At 63.8% G+C, this 19,794-nt stretch overlaps 1 protein-coding gene across 23 annotated transcripts; it reads right to left on the reverse strand.

Annotated features, from left to right (window-relative positions):
* Positions 1-236: 236 nt before the first annotated feature.
* CDC42BPG (CDC42 binding protein kinase gamma) lies at positions 237-19,170 on the reverse strand. Of its 23 annotated transcripts, XM_070564230.1 has the most exons (39): positions 18,921-19,041; positions 16,659-16,778; positions 16,184-16,275; positions 16,019-16,102; positions 15,559-15,654; positions 15,103-15,251; positions 14,470-14,563; positions 14,013-14,213; positions 13,640-13,888; positions 13,141-13,220; positions 12,192-12,289; positions 12,016-12,096; positions 11,625-11,719; positions 11,359-11,538; positions 10,983-11,075; positions 10,725-10,846; positions 10,575-10,647; positions 10,276-10,382; positions 9,936-10,191; positions 9,697-9,845; positions 9,522-9,610; positions 9,165-9,217; positions 8,981-9,079; positions 8,839-8,898; positions 8,443-8,548; positions 8,032-8,165; positions 7,810-7,949; positions 7,634-7,715; positions 6,691-6,907; positions 5,972-5,995; positions 5,611-5,673; positions 4,891-5,490; positions 3,685-3,782; positions 3,521-3,605; positions 3,261-3,381; positions 2,994-3,111; positions 2,667-2,790; positions 2,455-2,543; positions 237-1,400 (listed from the first exon to the last, which is right to left on the reverse strand). In XM_070564230.1, exons 4-39 carry the CDS (start codon positions 16,058-16,060, stop codon positions 1,344-1,346), a joined length of 4,524 nt encoding a protein of 1,507 aa, XP_070420331.1. In that variant the 5' UTR covers positions 16,061-16,102; positions 16,184-16,275; positions 16,659-16,778; positions 18,921-19,041; the 3' UTR covers positions 237-1,343. The 23 variants fall into 23 exon arrangements, with proteins under 23 accessions (XP_070420331.1, XP_070420313.1, XP_070420310.1 ...); XM_070564212.1 differs by lacking the exon at positions 16,659-16,778 and having other exon boundaries at positions 2,455-2,540; positions 3,261-3,400; positions 18,921-19,170; XM_070564209.1 differs by lacking the exon at positions 16,659-16,778 and having other exon boundaries at positions 3,261-3,400; positions 18,921-19,170.
* Positions 19,171-19,794: the final 624 nt, after the last annotated feature.

Genomic DNA, 19,794 nt, shown 5'->3' on the forward strand with positions numbered 1-19,794 from the left:
TTGGGGGTACTGGCACTCCTTGGTGGGTTCCCTTAATGTTGCTCACATTTCTGCAAACCATCCCTTTGCTATTCAACTCTCCTCCTTTACCCCCATTTGAATCTTTTGATGTCTGAAAATACGGGGAAGACAACCTGGTCTTTAACTGTCTGCCTCTGATTCCCTCCCTCATCCCTCCATCTCTGATCCCATTTTCTGCACCCCAGGAAGACAGATCCAGGCAGGGAGGCCAGCAGTTTACAAAGTCGTCTTTATTGATTTCTTACTGCTTCACAGAGCGTCCGAGTCGGTCCCTCCCGGGAATATGGCATTTGAGAAGATAAATACTTATTTTGCCCCCTACTTGTCAGTAGAGGGAGATTTAATAAAAATAGTAATATAATAATAATAATGACTGTGATCAATAATAAAATGCCTCCTATGATCCCCTAATATGGTTGGTTGAAGCTTTAAGAAAAAGGACCCCCCCCTTTCTGGGAGGGGCCAGAGTGTGCCTGGAGACCCTCCAGTGGCCCCCAACGGGTGCCCATCTCCCAGCTAGTAGCCCTTATAAATACCCTCCCCATCCCATCCCTGTCTAGGAATTATCTCCCCCCTGGGCGGATTAGATGACAATGTCAGTTGGCTCATGGAGCCCCTCTCTGCTCCCACCCCACGAAGCTCCTCCCTCTGTGGGCGTGCGTTCTTCCAGCTGTCTCTCCCCTCCACCCCTCTCCCCTTGTCTCTCCTCTTCGTCCCCTGTCTCTCGTCCTCTTCACCACTCCTCCTGTATCCTCTCCTCCTCCTCTGGATGGCCCTCACCTCCTCCAGTCACTATCGTCTCCTCCTCTACTTCCTCCCGCCTCTTTCACCTACATTCTTCTCTCCTTCTCTATCCTCCTTTTCTCTGGATCAGAGCCTGTCTTTCCCACCCTGACCCTGAGCAGAGACTGGGATATGCCTCAGCTCGGCCTCACCTGGGGTCTAGACAGTCAAGACGACCCCAGACCACTCCCAGGGACCTGGCCCTTCTCCGTCCTTCATCCCGACTCTTGCCGACAAGCCTCCTGGCCTCGGCAGTGGAATGAGAGCTTTGGCACAATCACCCGTGGACAGCAGGCAGAGGGGCCCCCAGGGCAGAAGGGGGTCATTCTGTTTCCAGTGGCTGGCACAGGTTGGGGCTGGGAGTCAGGCCCCCTGGGTCCTGGGAACCCAGGCCAGCCTCCTAGTCGCTGCCCAGAGCAGGCTCTCCCTGAGTCCGAATTTCCACACAGCCCGGACCAGCCGGAGCATGGCACTCCTCAAGCTCTTGGCTCCCTCACATCTCCTGATTCCGGGGTTGGGGTGGGCCCTGCCAGAGGGTGTCAAGGGGAGCTCTCTGGTTCAGGGGCGGGCGGGAGGCTCCGGGGCCGTTCTGAGACCTGGAGGGGAAGGAGAAGGAAGCCAGGGTGGAAAGAAGGCAGGACTGTTTCCTCACCAGGCCAGCGCCTTCCAGAGGCCTCCCCAAGACCCATCACCGGCTGCAGCAGGGCCCCTGGAGGAGGCCAGATGTGAGGTGGGGGTGGGGATACACGACAAGAACCTGGGGAACTCCTACTTAACCCTGGCGCCCAAATCAAAGTCCCTGTGTTCATTCACTCCATTCTTCATTCAATCAACAAACACGCTTTACTCTGGGTGGAAGACAAACTTGACCCCCACCATCAAGGAGCCCCCAGCTGATGGAGGAGGACAGGCAGCAAGACGAAAACCACAGCACAGCAGGACTGACAAGGAGTGGGTGGAGGGAGGGTGCCGAAGGAGGTGCCAGCCCTGGGGACAGTGACCTCCTGACCAGGCAGCCAGGTGACCTTTGGAGAAGGTGCTTTGTGGGTGTCCTGGGCATTAATCAGGTTGAGGACAGGAAAGGGCATTCAAAGCAGAGGGGACAGCAGGGGCCAGAGCCTGAGGTGTGAAAGCACATGGCGAGTCCCAGGGCTCTGAGTGGCCTGGTGTGGCTGGAGTGGGCGTGGGAGTTGGACATGTGCCTGGAGGGTAAGTGGGAGCCTTCCCAACCCCTCTTAGGTCTTCCCCAGTCCCCAGAGTGCACTGCTTCCTCCTCTGACCCCCTGCCCACAGGCTGGGCCTCTGTTGGGAATCCCAAGCGCTCCCCTTTGTGGTGCCCTCCCCATGTGCCAGGCACGGTGCCGAGGTATCATCGCCTCGAACAGGCCTCATAATAATGGCCTCACTTTACAGGTGACACAGGCTCAGGGAGGCTGGGCTCCTTGCCAGGGGCCACACTGCTGAGACAATCAGAGCCGAGATTCCCACTAGGCCGACCCACATTGGGGTGAGACAGGGAAGAACCTGCATCTCTTAGGATCCAGGGCAGGGATGGGCTCAGCTTGTTCTCTGGCTTCAGGCCCCAGCGAAGGGCCGAGCATAGAACTGCCTGTCTTTGAAAGGGGGAAGGGAACGCCCCCACTGGCTCACCTGTGTCAGGGAGGCTGCCGGGCTCAGAGATCCCTGGGGGCAGGACACGGACTCGCTGGAGAGAGATGTCCAAGGCTTCCTCTTCACTTCTCCAGGCGCAGGAGGAGGAAGTGGACAAAAATCCAAGGTCAGATTTGTGGGGTCCAAAGGGGATGGAAACTTGGGGGAGGGATGTGGAGGTACTGGAGGCTGTGGGGCGGGGCGGTCCTTACTGGGGTCCGCGTCTCCGGCAAGGCCGTCGCTGCCCATGGACGCTGGGCGCCGCGAGGCCTCCGAGAAGCTGTGGGGCCGCTGCGGGCCGGAGCTGCGGGACCCTCGGCCCTTCTCTTCCGGAGCCTGTTGGGGGACAGGGTGGAGGGGCTGGCACTGGGCAGCACGACCGACCTGGCCAAATGAAGCGCCCTCGACCCCAGCCCGGACGTGCCGAGGTCCCGGCTCCCAGGTAAGCAGAGGCCTGTGATTGGCTGGAGCGCACCGGAGAGGCCGCTGATTGGCTCAGCCTCACCAGAGAGGCTCGTGCTTGGCCCCGGAGGACTCACCCGGGGCGGGTTCCTGGCGCTGGGCTTCCCGTCCATAGGGCCCATGTGCACCAGGTGGTTGAAGTTGGTGGGCGATGAGATGAGCTTGGAGCGCACAAAAGGGTCCTTCAGCATCTCCCTGCGGGCCGAGGCGGGGTAGGGAGGGGGGCGGCGAAGCTGACACCTCCCCCGCCCTCTCCCGAAGCTGACACGCCCCCCGCCGGCCCGGGCCTCGCCCCGCCCCCAAGGCTAGGAGGCCCCGCCCAGCCGCCCCCGGCGCACGCGCACCTGCGCTGCTGCTGCCGCTGCTCCTCCGACACGCGGAAGAAGAAGCGGCGCTTGCTCTTGGTACGGAACAGCTGGCGCCGGCTGTTGTCGGTGAGATCGGGGATGTCGAACTCGTCCTTCTCTGCGGGAGAAGCAGAGAGCTGGGCGGTGCCCCCAAGACCCCAGGGCCCCAGTCAGCCGGTGCTCGGGGTCACACACCCACAAGTGTGCACAGGCCAGCGCACGCACATGCATATACACATGCACGCCCACTCCCTCACCTGCCAGCCGGTTCCTGAGGTAGGTCAGGCGGACCTTCTCGGTGCCATAGAGGAACAGGGAGCCCTCTGGGTTCAGGGGTCGCACCTGAGGCAGCAGGCACAGAGGTCACGCCATGCTACCCTACCCTACCCCATCCAGCCCCAGGGCTCTGGCAGCCCCTCACCTTCTTGAGTGGCACCGTCTGGACCCACTCTGCTTTCCTGACGTCAAACACATCGATGGAGTTCTCACTGAACACTGTCAGGTAGGGGGCTGCGTAACCTGCAGGGTGGGAAACTGCGCTGTGCAGCCCCAGGCAAGTCGGGCACCTCTCTGGGCTTGTTGCCTCCTCTGTACCACGGGGAACAGCCTGTGCCATAGCGCAAGAACTTCCACGCCCACACCAAAGGTCCTTCTGAAGACTCTGCTGTTGCCCCACCCAACCTCCATAACAGATGAGAGATAACCATCAGGAGAGCTCACTAGGTGCCATGCCAAGCATAGTTCTAACCACTTTGCATATTTTTTCTCCTTTAATTCTCAAGTAACTCTGGGTAGGTAGTCTTATCACCCCCTAACTTACAGATGAGGTCACAGAAACCCCAGAGCTAAGTAATGGCCAAGGTCACCCCGTGGTGAGTGACAGCTGGGAACTGGCCCCAGGTGGTCGTCCCACCGCCTACAGGCTGAATGTCTGTGTTACACCCAACCCACTGGCCTGGCCCCAGAAGGGCCATGGCTCATGAAGGGAGCTCTGTCTGTCCCTCTCAGCCTGGACTCCACCTGTGAACGTGCTGGGCTCCCTCACTGCCCTGTTTATCATTCATTCATTTGTTCATTCCTCCATTCACAGCCCTGGGGTGTGCTTGCCCTGGGACTCGGGACTGGACGCTGTATGTGATAAAGAAACCAGCCCCAGGCCACTCTGCAGCCTCCCAGCTACCAAACCAGTCATTGCAAGAAGGTGCTAAGCCAGGGCAGAGGTCTGAACAAGGAAGCTGGGGAGCAAAGTGGAGCGAAGGACCAATGACGGGGAAGAACAGGGCAGGAAGCATGAAAGCCATAAGGACAATGACAGCAATCACGGTGGTCATTTATGGAGGGCCAACCCGCTCCTGGCCCTGAGCTGACACTGTGGCTGGACTTGGTTAAGAGTTTGCCACGTAGGAAAAGGAGAGTAGTTGAGTCAGGGGAAGAGCGGGGACGAGGCACGGGCGAGGAAGATGCACGCATGCCACCGAGGGCATGGCAGGGTGTGGTCGGGCTGGAGGGTACACACTGGCCTCCAGGGCCACCCTCAGGAGTTTGGGCAGGAGCCTGTCTTCCTCTGACGTGGGGGATACACCGCAGGTGCCTGGCCCCACCCAGCCTGGCCCTCCACAGGCCTTACCCCAGCCCGTGGGCACTGCTGGCCACAGCAGCTCATGGATGCGAGACTTGCGGCCGGCACCGTCCACGTAGACCCCGGCGGTGGTGAAGAGCAGCAGGAACTCGTTGAGGCTGAGTTCCACAGCGCCCAGAGCCTCGCCCAGGCCCCCACGGGACGGTGGCAGCTCCTCAGGCACCAGATCGGCCCCCAGAGCTAAAGGTGCAGCCTCGTTGAGCAGCGGGTAGAGCGCAAAGGCACCCGCCGCACCCACGCACAGCCGGTCGCCCAGCAGCCCGAGGCTCTGCACAGGGGCCGGTGCCTGCAGCTCACGGATGCGGTGCTGCCAGGGCCCTGGGCCCGGACCCAGCTGGTAACACAGCACCTGGCGCTTGACGGCCACACAGAGCACGGGGGTGCGGGCCTGCAGGATGCGTCCGGCTGCCAGCACCTGGCAGCCTCGAGACTCGGGGATCTTGGCGCCCGCCACCTCCGTGCTCTCCAGCTCAGCCAGGGCGAAGAGGCGCACGCTGGGGCCACGGCCGCACAGCACGACCAGAAGGCCCGCAGTGGGGCTCACGGCCAGCCGCTGCACCCGCCGGCACTCGCCCACCTGGAAGATGTCTGCGGTGCGGCAAAGGAGAGCGTCACCAGCAGGTGGGTGAGGAGCAGCCCAGTGCCATCCTCCTCCGTCCCCAGGGGCTGACCCCACCCAGGCCCACCCTGGCCCAGCCTGGCACGTACCGTTGCTGTGCAGGTGGATCACAAACAGCCCTTCCTCAGTGCCCAGAGCAAGCCGTTCCTGGTCTGGGAAAGGGAGGGAGGGAGTCAGGGCTGAGGGGGCCTGTCCAGCTGTGGGACACTGGGCAGTCCAGCTGTCCTTGCTGAGCCTCAGTTTCTCCTGAGGACATGGGGACAGCGATCCTGCTGTCCCGGCATCACTGGACCCTTCTGTCCCAGAGTCTGCACTGGCTCTGATGGGGAAGGGCCATGGGGCCAGGGGACAAGGTGAGAGGCACCCCCCAAGCTGTGAGATTTGGGGTAAGTCATGTCACCTCTTGGAGCCTTGGTTTCCCCTTATGTAAAGTGGGGACAATAATGGTACCTTTCTCACAGAGCTGCTGTGAGCCTGTGAAGAGATGAAGCAGTACAGGGGTTAAGCAGACACCTTGCCCACAGCCATCGCCACTCAGTAAATGCCCTCATCCTCCTGGCTCCCAACTGACACAGGGGCCCTGAGGCACCCGCGCAGCCTCTCCTGTGGCTCCCGCCCGGAGTGACTGCAGGGAGAGGTCTCAGCTCGCCAGGGCAGGGCTGGCTCAGGGCCCCCGCTGCCGAGGGAAGCCAGGGGGCACGGCTGCCTTGCCCTCCCCCAGCTGTCCGTTATGGAGGCCCCGCTCTCTGAGCAGCAGGCTCCCAGCTGAACACAGCAGCCCCACAGAAGACGGTGTGAGGCCCAGGTGCGTCCAGGCTCCCCCCGGTCACTGGCTGCTGGTAGGAAAACCAGGAGGGGAACCCTCGTTCTCTTACTAAAGCCTTTGCTCTTTTCACCGGCTTGAGATTCTTTTAGAAAAAGCAGAAACTGAGGCACAGAGAAATGGAGCAGCAGAAGCCAGGTCCCCTGTCCCCTAGCCTGGGCTCCTCACACAGCCTTGCCCAGGGGAGGGTCGAGGCCATGTGTGCGAGGCAGAGTCCACAGCTTGTGGCTGCAGGGCAGTGACCGCAGCCCTGGCGACTGCGGCTGAGCCAGCACTGCCCTGCAGGCCCAGATCCAGCCCGAAGCCTGCCCAGGGCGGCGTCCCCCCCCACCAGTGGGAGGCTCACCGATGATGGCGGCGCAGAGCGCGTGCGGCAGCAGGGGCAGCCCATTGTCGTAGGCCTCCTTGAGCGTGTACACAGGCCGGGGCTGTGGCCGCGTGTCCAGCAGCAGCCGCTGCAGCTCGCCCAGCACCTGCAGCCAGCGCTCCCGCTCGCCCTCGCTCTCCGCCAGCAGCAGCACGGTGCACGTGGCAGGTGGCACCGTCAGCTGGGACGCCGTCACCTGTGGGCAGGGACCCAGGCTGGAGGGCCGCGGGCCAAGAGCCAGCCATCCTTCCTCCACCAGCTGATGCTTCTTAGCACCGGCGTGAGCGCGCTGGGCACAGTGCTAGTGCTGTCTCATAGCAGGTAATAAGCCAGACGGGTGGTCACACAAGAACAGGGACAACCCCAGAGCCCTGGGGCCGGTGCGTGGTGGGGGAAGGACGGGGCATTGTGGGAACATACACCAGGGCCCTGAACCCAGGCTAAGCGGTGAAAGACCACCTCCCAGGGCAAGAGACATTTCTGCTGGAGCCTGGGTGTGAGTGGAGAAGCAGGCAGGGGACCGAGCACAGGGAACAGAATGTGAAGCGTCCACGGGCACAGGGCACTTTGGGGACTGGAGAAAGCATGGTCAGAGCAGAGAGAGGCTCCAGGGGAGAGGCTGGGAGGCTGCAGGGTCAGAAATGTGGGGCCTTGAGGCCACAGTCTGGAGCAGCCTGAGGGCAATGGGAAGCCACAGAAGGGGCCTAAACAGGCAGGACACGGCCAGCTTCACATATGGAAAGCTCGCTGCACTGCAGGATGGAGCATAGATGCTGGGGCCAGAATGGAGGCTACTGTAGCCGACCATGTGGGGGCGAGGGGGCCAGATGAAGCGGCAGCCATGGAGATGGCGAAAAGTGGCTGGAGTGAGGCCAGCGTGGAGGTGGACAGTGGTCCAGACCATCCTGCCCCAGACACTCACCCTAAAGATGCGTGGCAGGTCCTTGGATTGGGCATGGATCACATCAGAGGCCAGGACAGGGGTGGCAGAGAACTGGGGGTCCCTGGGAAGTCCAGGGAGCAGGTCAGAGGTCGCACTGCCCCCGGGTGCCCCTCAATCCACTGGTCTCTTGCCCCAGGCCGCCACCTGGCACCCACCTCAGATCCAGTGCCTGCAGGAGGGCCCCGCTGGCTGGGCTGAGCCGCGGGTCCGGGGCGTCAAACAGCAGCAGGCGTGAGTCACTGAGGGCAGCGAACACCCGCTGCCAGCCCCGCCGGACACCCGAGGGTCGAGGCACCTATGGGGAAGGCAGGCATGGGAGGGCCCGCCAGGCCCACAGCCCACCTGTGCCCGCCCTCCCCTCCCCGGCGCCAGCTCACCGACAGGAAGCCCTCATAGGCAGTGCCCGTGCCCGTTTCGGGGTGCACTCCCAGGGCCACGTGGAGAAGGTCAGGGGGCACGGGGCAGGGTGGGGCCTGTGGGGCACAAGTTGAGTGACAGAAGTAGCCGCAGGCTGTGGGGAAAGTGGGAGACGGCAGGTGGTGTGAGGCTGGGTGGGGCAGCCCAGCCCCAGCCTCCCTCAGGCCGTGGTGGCCCCTGAACTGTCACCAATTCCCCATCAAGTGAGATGAGAGAAACTGAGCACAGGGAAATGCTGAGCAAGAGGTACCAGGGGCCTGGGCTGAGAGAAACGGCCTGGGAGCCTCCGGGCCAGGGCCGCTGCCATTCCCTCCACCCCAGGGCTGTGGCTGGGCACGGGAGTGGGTGTGCGGGTAGCGTGGGGGTCTCACCATCACAGCCCAGGCCTTGGCGGCCCAGGCCCACCATCAGCGAGGCGCAGCGGAGACACTTGGTGGGGGACGGGAAGCTCCGGGGGCGCAGCGTGTGGGAGCCAGGCTGGGGAGGGGACATACCCATTACCCAGGCCTGACCCCAGCCTCCTGGGGCCCTGTGCCCCACCCACGAGGCCATCCTGGGGTGTCAGGCGGGACCAGGGAATAAGCCAGGTGGCAGTGTGAACTCTGACCCCAGTGAGTCTGTGGTAGCGCTCAAACTCATCACCACCACCCCGCCCCCCCCAGTGTGGTCTGCCAGCCATGACGCACAGGGAGGGACCCAAGCGGGTCCCTGGAAACCTGGCAGAACAGCTTGGCGCCCCAGCCCACTCCGCGCCTCCAGGCACTGACCTTTGCGGGAGGGCCTTCTGTAGCAGCTGTGGTGGCAGCAGGTGCTCTGGGGAACACAGCCTGCCGGGGAGGGCGAGCAAACAGGTGAGAAGCCACAGGCAGGGGCCCCAGCCCCCCAGATGTGGCTCTCATCTGTCCTCACCCCCAGGCGCAGGCTGCGGCGGCCCTCCGGCCTCAGCTCCGGTTCCGACCCCGGCCTCGGGGCCTCTCCTGAGATGCCAGGGTCCTTGGCGGGATCCTTCTGGGGATGGAGATGGGGGGCGAATCAAGGCCCCTGTGCCTCTCCCCAGGACTCCTCCCCAACCAGCCCCTGTACCCGTTCCTACCTCTGAACTCCGGAAGGACAGGAAGGGAATCAGCGAGTTTGAGGGCTTGGTGTCTGTAAACAGAGGGCACAGGTCACTGGGGGTGGCATCCCTGGCCCAGCCCTACACTTGTTCCTGAGAAACCAGGGCCTCAGTTTCCACCTCAGTAAAATGGAGAAATGACTGCAGGCTGGGGGGAAGGGGTGGAGGGGGAGGGCTGGCATGCAGCAGGCGCTCAATAAGTGCTGGCTAACAGAGGGTGGGGTAAGCAGCAGAGTCCGGACAAACTCGTTTCCACAGCGCTGCAAGGACCCCTTGGTGACCATGAGGCTGGTGTGGCGGACTTGCTCAAGGACCGGCACGCGGGTGGCCACCCACCTCCTGGCCCGCGGGCTCGCAGCTCCTCCCGAAGTGCAGCCAGCTCCTGCTTCAGGCTCTGGTTCTGCTTCTCGGCCTCCTGCAGACGGCTGGGGGAGAACCAGGGAAGGCTCGCCATGGGGCCAGGCCTCTGCATGGGCCCCGGACCCCTCGGCAGCGCCTGCCTTAGTCTCACCTCTCGGCCTGCAGCTGGGCCTCCTGCGCCTGCGTCAGCCGCTCCTGCAGGCTCTGCTTGGCCCGGATCTCGGCCTCCAGTGCCGACTGCAGTTCCAGCCTGGCCGAGGCCTCCATCTTCTGCAGCCGCCGTGCCTTCCACTGGTGGTCCTGGTGGCCGGGGGCACCCACGTAAGATAGCCCCCGGGCCTGGCTGCCTCAGAGGCCCTTCCCACCCGAGCACACGGTTCCCCCCGTCACCTGGCCAGGCTCAGAGCCCCAGCTCTGCCACTGATCCGCTGTGAGCTTAGGCAAGTCACTGATCTTCCACGAGCTCAGTGTCCCCACCTGTGGAGTGAGGCTACCGGCACCCCCTCCTCCCAGGGTGTCTCCGGGGCTCACCAGTGGCCGGGTGGGGAGCGTCTGGGTGCCCACATTCCGCAGGGACTCCAGCTCCTCGGCCATCTTGGTGGCCAGGGCCTGTAGGTAGCCTCTGGAGACCTTCTCATCATTCACCCTGATTGGGCAGGGGCTCAGGGTCATGGGCGGGCCCTCAGCCCTGCCTGGGCCCAGCCCCTGGCTCCCAGCCCCCAGCACCCACCAGCTGAGGATGTCGGCGAGCTGGGCCTCCCAGTTGCTTTCTGACTCCTGCCGCTCGCCCTCCAGCCGCTGCTTACTCTGCAGCTCCCGTTCCAGCTCTTCCACCAGCTGGGGGCCGGCGGGGAAGCTGGGGTCAGTCCACAGGGGCCCCAGTGTCCCTGAGTCCCATCTGTGTACACCCTCATCCACCACAGCAGCTTGCCCGCCGTCTGGGGAGACAGCCTGCCCCGGGATCCCGGCAGCTCCCACACCTGTCCCACTGCCCATCTGGCTGTCCTGCCCTCCGTCTGCCCTGCTCACCCGCTCCTGCTCCTGGCTCAGCCGCCGGTTCTCCTCCTGCAGCCGGCACAGAGCCTCCTCCTTCCCGCTCGGCCTGGGGAGGATGAGGACGACCCGGTGACTCCCAGCTCGGGCCGGCGTCCTGTCCCCTGCCCCGGCTGCCCAGCTCACCCGTGGCTGCGGGCCTGCTCCAGCTGCACACGCAGGGCAGCCACCTCCTTCCTGAGCTGGGCTTCTTGAGGCCTGCTTTCGGGCGAGCCCGTGCCGTTGGTCTCGGAGGTGGTGTGGACGGTCTTGAGGACATGGAGAGGGTCAGGGGCCTGAGAAGCCATGGCCCACCCTACCCCTGGGACACAGGCCTGGCCCCGAGGGCCCCGAGTAGGTCAGGCCAAGGGCAATGCCACTGGGCAGGGGGTAAGATGTCACTACCTTGACCTGGGATGGCTCCTTCTCAAGGCTTCGCTCCTGATCTCTCTGGAGCCGCCTCACCTCCCGGCTCAGGGTGGCCACCTGGGCCTGCAGCTGTGATGAGTAAAGAGGTGGCCAGTGCTGACCTTGTCTACCCCACCCCTCTCCTCCACCTTGCTATGGACTCTTGGGCTCTGCCAGCCGCAGCAGGAGTGGAGGCGGTGGACCCCAGCCCACCCCACCCTAAATGTCTCCTTGCTCAGGGCGCTGCCAGCCACAGTGGGAGGTGCAAAGGCACAGGGAGTTCCCAGCCCCTCAAACTGAGCTCCCCAGCTTCCTCCTGCCATGCTGAGGGTCATGGGGACCCTGCTGTGTTCCCTCCCATGCCATCACTCACCTCCCTCCGGGCATCCCGGGCCTCCTCCAGCTGGGAGTTCAGGGCCTGGGTCTGGCTGGCTGTGGATGCCTCTCTCTCCTGGGCTTCCTGCAGCCTCTGGAGCAGCTCCTCCTGCCGCCCCTGGGCTCTGCCCAGCTCCTGCTCCTGCATCTGCAGCCTTGTCTGAGCCTCGGCCAGCTCCTGGGGGGGCGGGGGGCCTGGAGTCAGGGCATGGACCTCCTTTGCATGAAGCCCTGGGCCACTCACCCACCTCACCAGGCCCTCACCTGGAGGAGCCGGTCTCTCTCCTGCTGAAGGTCACTGTGCTGGCCTGGGCTACCCTCCGTCTGAGACACGGGGGCCTTGCTTTCCCTCAGCATCTCTGCCGGAAATTGTCACTGAGACCTGTACATATGGACTGCCCTGGCCTCAGCCAGGCACTCCACGGGCAGTATCTCATGAAACCCTCACCACAGCCTGGGGGTGGGGGGGGGGGTCTCCTTGACCCATTTTCTACCTGCAGGCTCAGAGACTTTAAGATACTTCCCTAAGATCACACAGCATGTACAGAGCAGGGGCAAGACTGGAACTCAGGTTAGACTCAGGTGTGCTGGGAAAGCCACTTAGCCTCCAGGGTGAGGGGAGGGGAGAAGAGATGGGGTGGGGGTGTGGGAATACCTGACAGCCTGTCCTGTAGAGTCTGCACCTCCTTCCGCAGCTGCTCCAGCTCCCGGTGGTCCGAGGGCATCTGCAGGGCCTCTGCCGTGGGGGGCATCCTCAGGTGAGTGGTTAGTCCTGCAGCAGTAGCCCCAGGTCAGACCCACCCCGCCCCAGCCCAGCTGGCTCCCCGGTACCTTGGAGCTTCCGGCTCAGCTCCGTCTTCTCCTGCTCCAGACAACGGAGCCTCTGCTCCAGGGCAGCCACCTGCTCGGAGCTGCTCTCAGGGCTGGGACTAGGGAGAGCAGGGCAACACAAGTTAGCAGAAACCCCTCCCCTCGGAGCCTCGTCCATCCTCTGGCATCCAATCATTCACACATCCCAGAAACACCCACTGCCGCCAGCTCTGCACCAGCCCGGGCTCCGTGCTGGGAGGGAAGCAATCACACCAGGCCCCGCCCTTGGGAGACCCATGGGCAGCAGCCCAGGGCACTGGCTCCAGGGTCCCCCGGACCCAGGTTCAAGCCCCAGTCCTGGCCCTCAGAGGCTGTGTGACCTTGAACAGTCACCCAACATTTCTGAGGCTCAGTTTCCTCCCAGGAAATGGAGGTGATAACAGAGCCCCTTCCAAGGGCTGTCAAGAGGACCCGGTGAAATGGGCCCAGGCAGCCCCGTGCCCGGCACACAGTGGGCGCCCCTGAGCTCGGGTCACATGCGTTTGCTTACACCTCGGAGTACCTCCTGGCCGGGGACCTCGCTGTGGTCTCAGCCCAGCCCCACGAATGGAACTGGAAAGAGCATCCCACCCATTTCACAGAGGCACAAAGTGAGGCTCGGGAGCCGTAGGGGCCCTTGCACCTCCACCCCAGCCTCTGGCTCTGGGTCCAGTACACTCCTCGCCTGCCGTGGAGGGGACCGTGAGGACCCAATGCTGGGCAGGACCCTGAGGGCTCATGGGCATGGGTTTACCAAGACCTTGAGGACATGGGGGGCTGTCCTCCTGAAGGCTCAGAGCACACATCCTGAGCACCGATCACATGGGTGGGCCAGTCGGCCCTTCCCAGGGTTCCGATGGGCTACACTCCCTGCATCCTCCAGGCCGGGCAGCCCCCAGCTTCCCACCAGGTGTGTAAGGACCAGACCCACCTGCTCGAGGTGTAGGTGAAGCCCACAAATGGCAGGTGGTGGCCGGAGAAGGTCCCATGGGAGGGTGGTGGCAGGGTCCCCTGCAGGAGGAGGAGGGAGAGCCAGAGTCAACAGGTGCAGCCCCAGGCGACCCCCTGGGACTGGGAGCACCGACCTTTTCCCACTCAGGTGGAAACCTAGGGGGGGTAACATGGCCTCCCCAAATGGACCACAACTCCCATGAGTCCTTGAGGTCATGGCCTCCCAGGCGCTGCTGGGAGTCATCTTCCTTATACAAGTTCTGGTTAATAGGCTGACACTTGAGGTCAAAGGGCTTTCACTTGCCACAACCCACCTCAGTGCAGGTGAACAAGTGCAGGCGAACCACAACCCCCGTGAACCTCTGGGGTCCCAACGCCTCATCCTGAGCCCAACAACTGCTTTGGGGACCTTCAGGGGTGTTTCCACAACCAGCAAGGGGCAAGGCAGTTTTCCTACTGCACTGGGACCCGCCACTCACTGGACGGTTGAGGGTGTCATCATCCACGTCGAAGTTGGAGGTGTCCATGGGCCCACGGAGCTCAGGGATGTAGGGGGCAGTGCTGGTCGCCAGCCGCTCCCAGTCCACACCTTCGAAGAAAGGGTGGTTCCGGAAGTCGTCCAGCCCTCTGCGGCCCAGTCGCTCCTCCTGGTGGCACAGCAGCTGGCGGATCAGGTCTCTCGCGCTGGCCGGCACGTCGGGCACATCCGGGGGAAACTGCAGGTGGTCCTGCAGGCCCAGGGGGAGGGATGCAGGTGGGTGGCCAGGATCCCACCCTGCCTGCAGGCATCACCAACCACGTGGGCTCAGAAGTCCCGCTGCCCTCCCAGAACCCCAGAGCCTGGCGGCCGACCTCATGGTTCATGATCTTGCCGTAGGTTTCCACCAGGGATTCAGCATAGAAGGGCGTCTCCCCAAAGAGCAGCTCGTAGGCGCAGACTCCCAGTGACCACCAGTCGCATTGTGGGCCGTAGTGGCCCTTGCCCTCCTCCATGGCCTGCAGGATCTCAGGGGAGATGTAGTCAGGGGTCCCCACTGCCACCGATGAATCCACCTGTGGGTGGTGGTGGTGGTGTTGACATCATAAGCACAGCCTCAGGCTTAGCTGTGCCTGCTGGCCCCTCACCGTGGCCTTGGCACCCCCACTCCCTAGGGCTCAGCTAGCCTGATGCCCCTTACCTGGGGCCTGGGCCCAGCCCTTCCTTGCCCTGGGAGCCTGATGCTCCCTGCACTAGGCCTGGTGCCTCCCATTCCCCTGGGAGTTCTCCTGGCCGGATGTCCCCTGCCCCCACTCTGGGGTGGGTCCTTACCATGCCACTGTTGTTGAGACGCAGGCAGGAGCCAAAGTCAGCCAGGCGGATGTGTCCATTCATATCCAACAGGACATTGTCCGGCTTGACATCCCTGAGGAAGGGCAGGGAGAGCGAGGGGCTTGACCTGGGTGTGTGGATGTGCGTTTAGGCACACGCCTGGGCGTGCGTGCAGGGGCACGTGCACCCACTACCGTGTATATGCTCACACGTGTTCCTGTGAGCACATGCGAGCAGCATGTGTGTGCATGCATGTGGGAGGGGGCAAGGCTAGTGGCCAGGCCTCCTGGCTCCCAAGAAGGAAGCAGGTGGTTAGATTGGGGAAAGGGGCCCATAAAGACGACCCTCGGAGGCAGCAGAGTGTGCAGTGGGGGATGCAGGAGGCAGACTGGCCCAGTGCAAACCATGGCTCGGCCACCCACTTACCCAGGGTGCCCACTTCCCTGGGTTAAGCGAGCCCTGACTTCCTCATGTGTAGAATGGGATAATAGCAGCCCCACCACATAAGGTTTCGGTGTGAGGATGTGAAAGCATTGTGCATTTGAAGCATCCAGCACAGGGCTTGGCATGCGTGTCGTCAGCTGTCCCCAGAGGAGGGGCTGGACAGGACAGCGGGGGCTTTGGGGGCCCCACCTGTGGACATAGCCCAGCTGGTGCAGTGAGTGGATGGCCAGCACCATCTCAGCCAGGTAGAACTGGGCCAGCTCGGGCGGGAGGCGGTCCTCGAAGCGGCTCAGCAGAGTGAGGAGGTCCCCACCAGCGTAGTAGTCCATCACGAGGTACTGGGTGGCAGTGGGTGGGGGGCAAGAATCAGAGCGGGAGGGTGGGGGGCACCTGCCCCAGGGCCCTGTCTCCTACTGCTCCATGGGGCTCAGGGAAGACAGGGCTGTGTCTCCCAGTAGCTCTGGGCTGGCCAGCTCCCAGCCAGGCCTCAATCAGAGGCTGCAGGCCTGGGAGCTGGAGGGGAGTGGAAACCTCTTGGTCCCAGTCGGAGGGTCTCTCTCTCCTTGGACCCAGCGCCTCTGGCCCCCAAGGGCCTTCTCCTTTCTTCCCAGGCAACTCCCCTCCAACCCTGCTGAGTGTCCTCACCAGGTACTCCTCGTCTTGGAAGGCGTAATGCAGAGCAGTCACCCAGCGGCTGTCCCCCTTCACCAGCACGTCCCGCTCCTCCCGGAAACAGGCTGTCTGCAGCAGGTTTGGGGAGCAGGGGGCGGGGTGGGATCAGAGCCAGGAAACCCTGCTGGCCAGCTCAGCGGGTGGGGGGAGACTCAGTAAGCAGAAGCTGGATGGAAGTTGCCTGTGTGAGCCCAAGCCCATGCTTTAGTGCTCTGGGCCTCGGTGTTCTCATAAGGAAAATGGGAACAACTCTGCTTTCTTCGAAGAAAGGCTTCCCTGAGGAAGGGCTGGGGGAAGTGGGCGGCTGTTGGGGGTGGATCCCCTGCCTGTTCAGCAGCCGTGCTCGCCCCTTCCCGTGTATGCCTCACTGGAAGCACGCACCCCTCCCTGCCCCTTTGTGGGGCGCCAAAGTCCCAGCAGACCCCAGACTGACCTCGGCCCTCTTCAGCATCTCCCATTTGTGCAGCATTTTCATGGCAAAAATCTGCCCGCTGTCCCTCTGCCTCACCACGGCGACCTGAGGCCACAGACAGCACAGGGGTCAGGCCAGCCTGGGCGCGCACACCCTCCTCCCTCCTTCCCCAAGCCTTGTGCTCACCTCCCCGAAGGCCCCTCGGCCGATCACCTTCAAGATCTCAAAGTCATCTCTCTGCAGCCGCAGCTCTTTCACCTTCGTGACGAAGGGGCTGGCTGAGGGGACACAGAGGGGCTCAGGGAACCTGCGGAGGGCCCCAGCTTCCTCTCCCACATGGGGAAAGCCAGGACCTGCAACTCCCAGGAGGCCAGGGCAGGGAGGACCTCCCCAGGGGACGGCCTCTGGCCAGAGGGTTGATAGGTGCTGTGGCCCACGCAGCCATGATCAAGAAGCATGGAAGGTGAGGTCCTGGCTCTGCTCACCCCCTGACCCCAGCCCTCCCTGAATCCATGGCTCCTTGGACCCCTGTCCCCAGACTCCAGGCAGCCTCCGCCCCAGGGGCTGATGGAACTTATAGTTCTTCCCAGCCTGGGGGCTGACCCTGGCTGGCCAGGTCACCCTGGGGACGATGGGGATACCATTCCCACCCCCAGCTCACAGTTCTTGGCCCTCTACAGGACCAGGCCGGGCTTGTCTTGGGAAACTGGACGGGCAACATTCTTTGTCCCCAGAGAGGCTTCTCTGCCATTGAGGAGCTGTGGGCCCCGGTCCTGGGACCCTGTAGGCACAGAGGTATCTGGCTGTGGGTGAGGCCTAGGGCAGCCCCGGAGAACAGGGAGGACAGTGGCTCTGCAGGGCTCTGGGGACAGATTCTGTGCTCCCCGTGTGGGGCCTCTTCAGTCTGGAGGCAAGGATAGGTCTGCCCGGCTTCTCACAAGAGCCAAAAGTCCTTTTGCTGGCGCCTGCCGCTGGCACCCGAGGGTGTGGGCACCCAGGATCTCCTCCAGGCCTGACCAGCCCTACAACTCTGAGCCCTCCCCGTCTCTCGACGCGGCCTTCTCCTGGCCAGGAACCTCCTCCTGCCTCAGAGTCCCTCATCCTCCCACGAGGGGCATCTCCAGCCACTCCCAGGCCCCTCTACAGGCCTGGGGAGGGAATTAGGGACTGGAAAGTTAGGGAGGCAAGAGCGACCAGCAGGGGGTGGGGGCAGCTGCAGTCTGGCTCCCTGCCTCAGTTTCCCCCTGCCAGGAGGTAAACTCGCTGCCAGCTGGGCGGGTCTGTGGGTAGGACAGAGAGCTGCTCCACAGGTTTATCAGGCAGAACCCCCGCAGCAGGGGTGGTGTGGAAACCTCATTACAGAAATTAATTGTCTGTTTCCCAGGTCTGTGTGCGCAGCTGGGGAAGAGCAGCAGCCACAGGCTCCGAGGGGGAACGGAGGCCAGGGCAGCTACCCATCAACCAGACAGGCCAAAGCCCGGGGCCCACAGCCAGGAGGACCCAGGCCCCTAGGACAGGCTGCACAGTCCCCTCACCTTGCTGCAGGGGATGGGGGCTCTGGGCAGGAGCAGGGACAAGTTGGGGCAGGAGAGGAGTGAGTCACTGCCCTGTGTGTTACCTTAGGAGATGTCAACAGACAGGCCCCCACGCTGGGGTCCGAAGCAGAGGTGCCAGAGGCAGGCAGGGAGGAGCAACTGTGTGTGCAAACACACACACAAACACACACGTGGGCGTCACAGGGGGTGATGACAACACGGTCAGACACACACACACATAGGGTGCAGAAGTCCCGGGGAGACAGGCAGGCAGCAGAGGCAGAAGCCCTGTGATGGCCCTCACCCCAGAGGAGAGGGCGGGGGCTGGGGGCTAACTCACTGGCTTGTCCTGAAGGCCCCCAACTGTGCCAGGCCGTGCCTTGTGCCTGCCCAGAGCTCAGGGGTGCCAGGAATGCTAGTCGCCCACTGGGCAAACACCCGCCTCACCCCACCCTACAGACCAGGCCCCTGTGTCCTCCCCCCATGCCCTGGCAGGTGTGACCAGGGAGCCCTGGGGCTGGCGCCGGTGCCCATGTCGGGCTCAGGGTCACCCCGGGCCAGCCACTCCCGGTGACTCAGATGAGTCAACCAGGAAGGGGTGCAGACCCACCTCCAGCCAGGCCCCCCTCCCTGGCCCTGAGAACAGCCCTCAGGAAGCATGGCCAGCGGCTTGCACAGACAAAGGGGCTGAGAGGTTGGTTCCTGTGGCCAGGCTGGGGTGGTCTTGTATGCAGGGAGATGAAAGTGTGTGGGGGGGGAGGAGGGGGGAGGGATGCTGGCAAATGTGCAACTCCTACAGATCCGTGAGTGGAAGTAGGCGAGTGTGTAACAGCCCGTGTAGTTGGGGGTGGTCTGCAGGGTGAAGTGTGGGGCTCCCCGGGTCTCTCTGTGAGCTATGTATGAGTATCTTGGTGTGTCTGTGTGGTAGGTGGGAGACTGAGAAAGCATGTGTGTCAGTGGGTGATGTGCATGGGGGTCTGCGTGTGTGGAGTGTGTGTTCTCACGGGCACGAGGTGTGACGTGGGAAGGAGCAATCCTGGACGTGCCTCTGTAGAGCCTGGGTTGTGTGCATGTGTCTGGGTCTATACCTTGGACCGAGTGTGTGTGTGTCGGTGTGAGACATGTGTTGTGCATCGTGCCAGGTTCTGTGAGTGGGGAAGAGTGTGTGTGCAAATCTGAGCGAGGGTAAGGTGTGCAGGTGACTGAGAGGACCTGCGGGGTCCGGTGGCACGTGTCAGAGCCACTGCGGGGTGTCTGCGGGGGGGTGGGGGAGACCGGTGGGGGTGCGGCTCCCTGTGGGAGGGTCTGTGGGAGTGGAGTGCGGGGGAAGAGGGTCCCGGCGTGGTGTCCCTCGGGCCGCCCCCCTCGATCCCGCCTGGGCCACTCACCCCAGCTCAGGAACTGCGCCACGTTGCGATCCCGCCGCAGGGGGGCGCTGCTGAGCTCGTGGTGCAGCCCCAGCAGCAGATCCAGGAGGCCGTCGAGCCCCGGGCCGCCGCCGGCCTCGCCCCGTGCCAGCTCCTCCAGCGCGCGCCGCCGCTGCTCCATGGCCGCGGCCGGAGCCCCGCGCCCGGGCTAAAGCCGGCCCGCCCGCATGCCCGCCCGTCGGTCCGTCTGTCGGTCGGTCCGCGCGTCCTCCCCCCACCCTCCCGCCCTCCCCGCTGTCACCTTCCTCTGCCGCCGCCCGCGCGCCCTCACCTGGGCGCCGCGCCCCGCCCCCTGCCCCGCCCCCCGACGGACGGGCAGGTGAGCGCCGACCAATAGCAGACGCGACTGGAGGTGAAGGTGGGAGGGTGGAGGCGCACGGGGGCGGGGCCAACCTCGGCCAGGAAGTGGGGGGGCGGACCCAGAGGAGTAACTCCTGGGCGGGGCGGGGCAAGGGGGTGTCCCTTGGGGGCCGGGAAGGCCGCCCAGACCCCGGCGCGGCCCCAGACCCCGCCCTACCGGCCCCTCACCGGCCCCTAACCGAGGCGAGGGGTGCCCGGGCCCTGCAGCTTCCCTCGCCCCCAGGGCAGCGGCCGCCGGCCCCTCAGCTCAGGGAGACGGGCTGGGGCGCCCGCGGCCCCGGAGCCGGATGGGAGTTGTAGTCCGCTTCCTCGCCGGGATGCCGTCCGCACTCGGCGCCCCCCTCCAAAAAACTCGCTAGTTTCTGATTTCACTTTATTTGTACCGTTACAGCCGACCTGGGGGACAGCTAGGTGAGGCAGGGATGGTTACACCCATTTGGCAGGTGGACACACTGAGGCTTGGGTAGGACGAAGG

Source organism: Equus przewalskii, chromosome 11 (genome assembly GCF_037783145.1).
Source record: "Equus przewalskii isolate Varuska chromosome 11, EquPr2, whole genome shotgun sequence".
In the NCBI taxonomy this organism is placed as follows: domain Eukaryota; kingdom Metazoa; phylum Chordata; class Mammalia; order Perissodactyla; family Equidae; genus Equus; species Equus przewalskii.

What these genes read in the sequence shown, in the direction of transcription:
- CDC42BPG (XM_070564209.1), bottom strand. Translation starts at nt 19,080, where the DNA reads ATGGAGCAGCGGCGGCGCGCGCTGGAGGAGCTGGCACGGGGCGAGGCC. An exon ending in GCTGAGCCGGAAGCTCCAAG is followed by an intron (nt 12,097 to 12,191) that starts GTACCGGGGAGC and finishes CCCCCACGGCAG; the next exon opens with AGGCCCTGCAGATGCCCTCG. An exon ending in ACAGCAGCTCTGTGAGAAAG is followed by an intron (nt 5,674 to 5,971) that starts GTACCATTATTG and finishes TCCCTTTCCCAG; the next exon opens with ACCAGGAACGGCTTGCTCTG.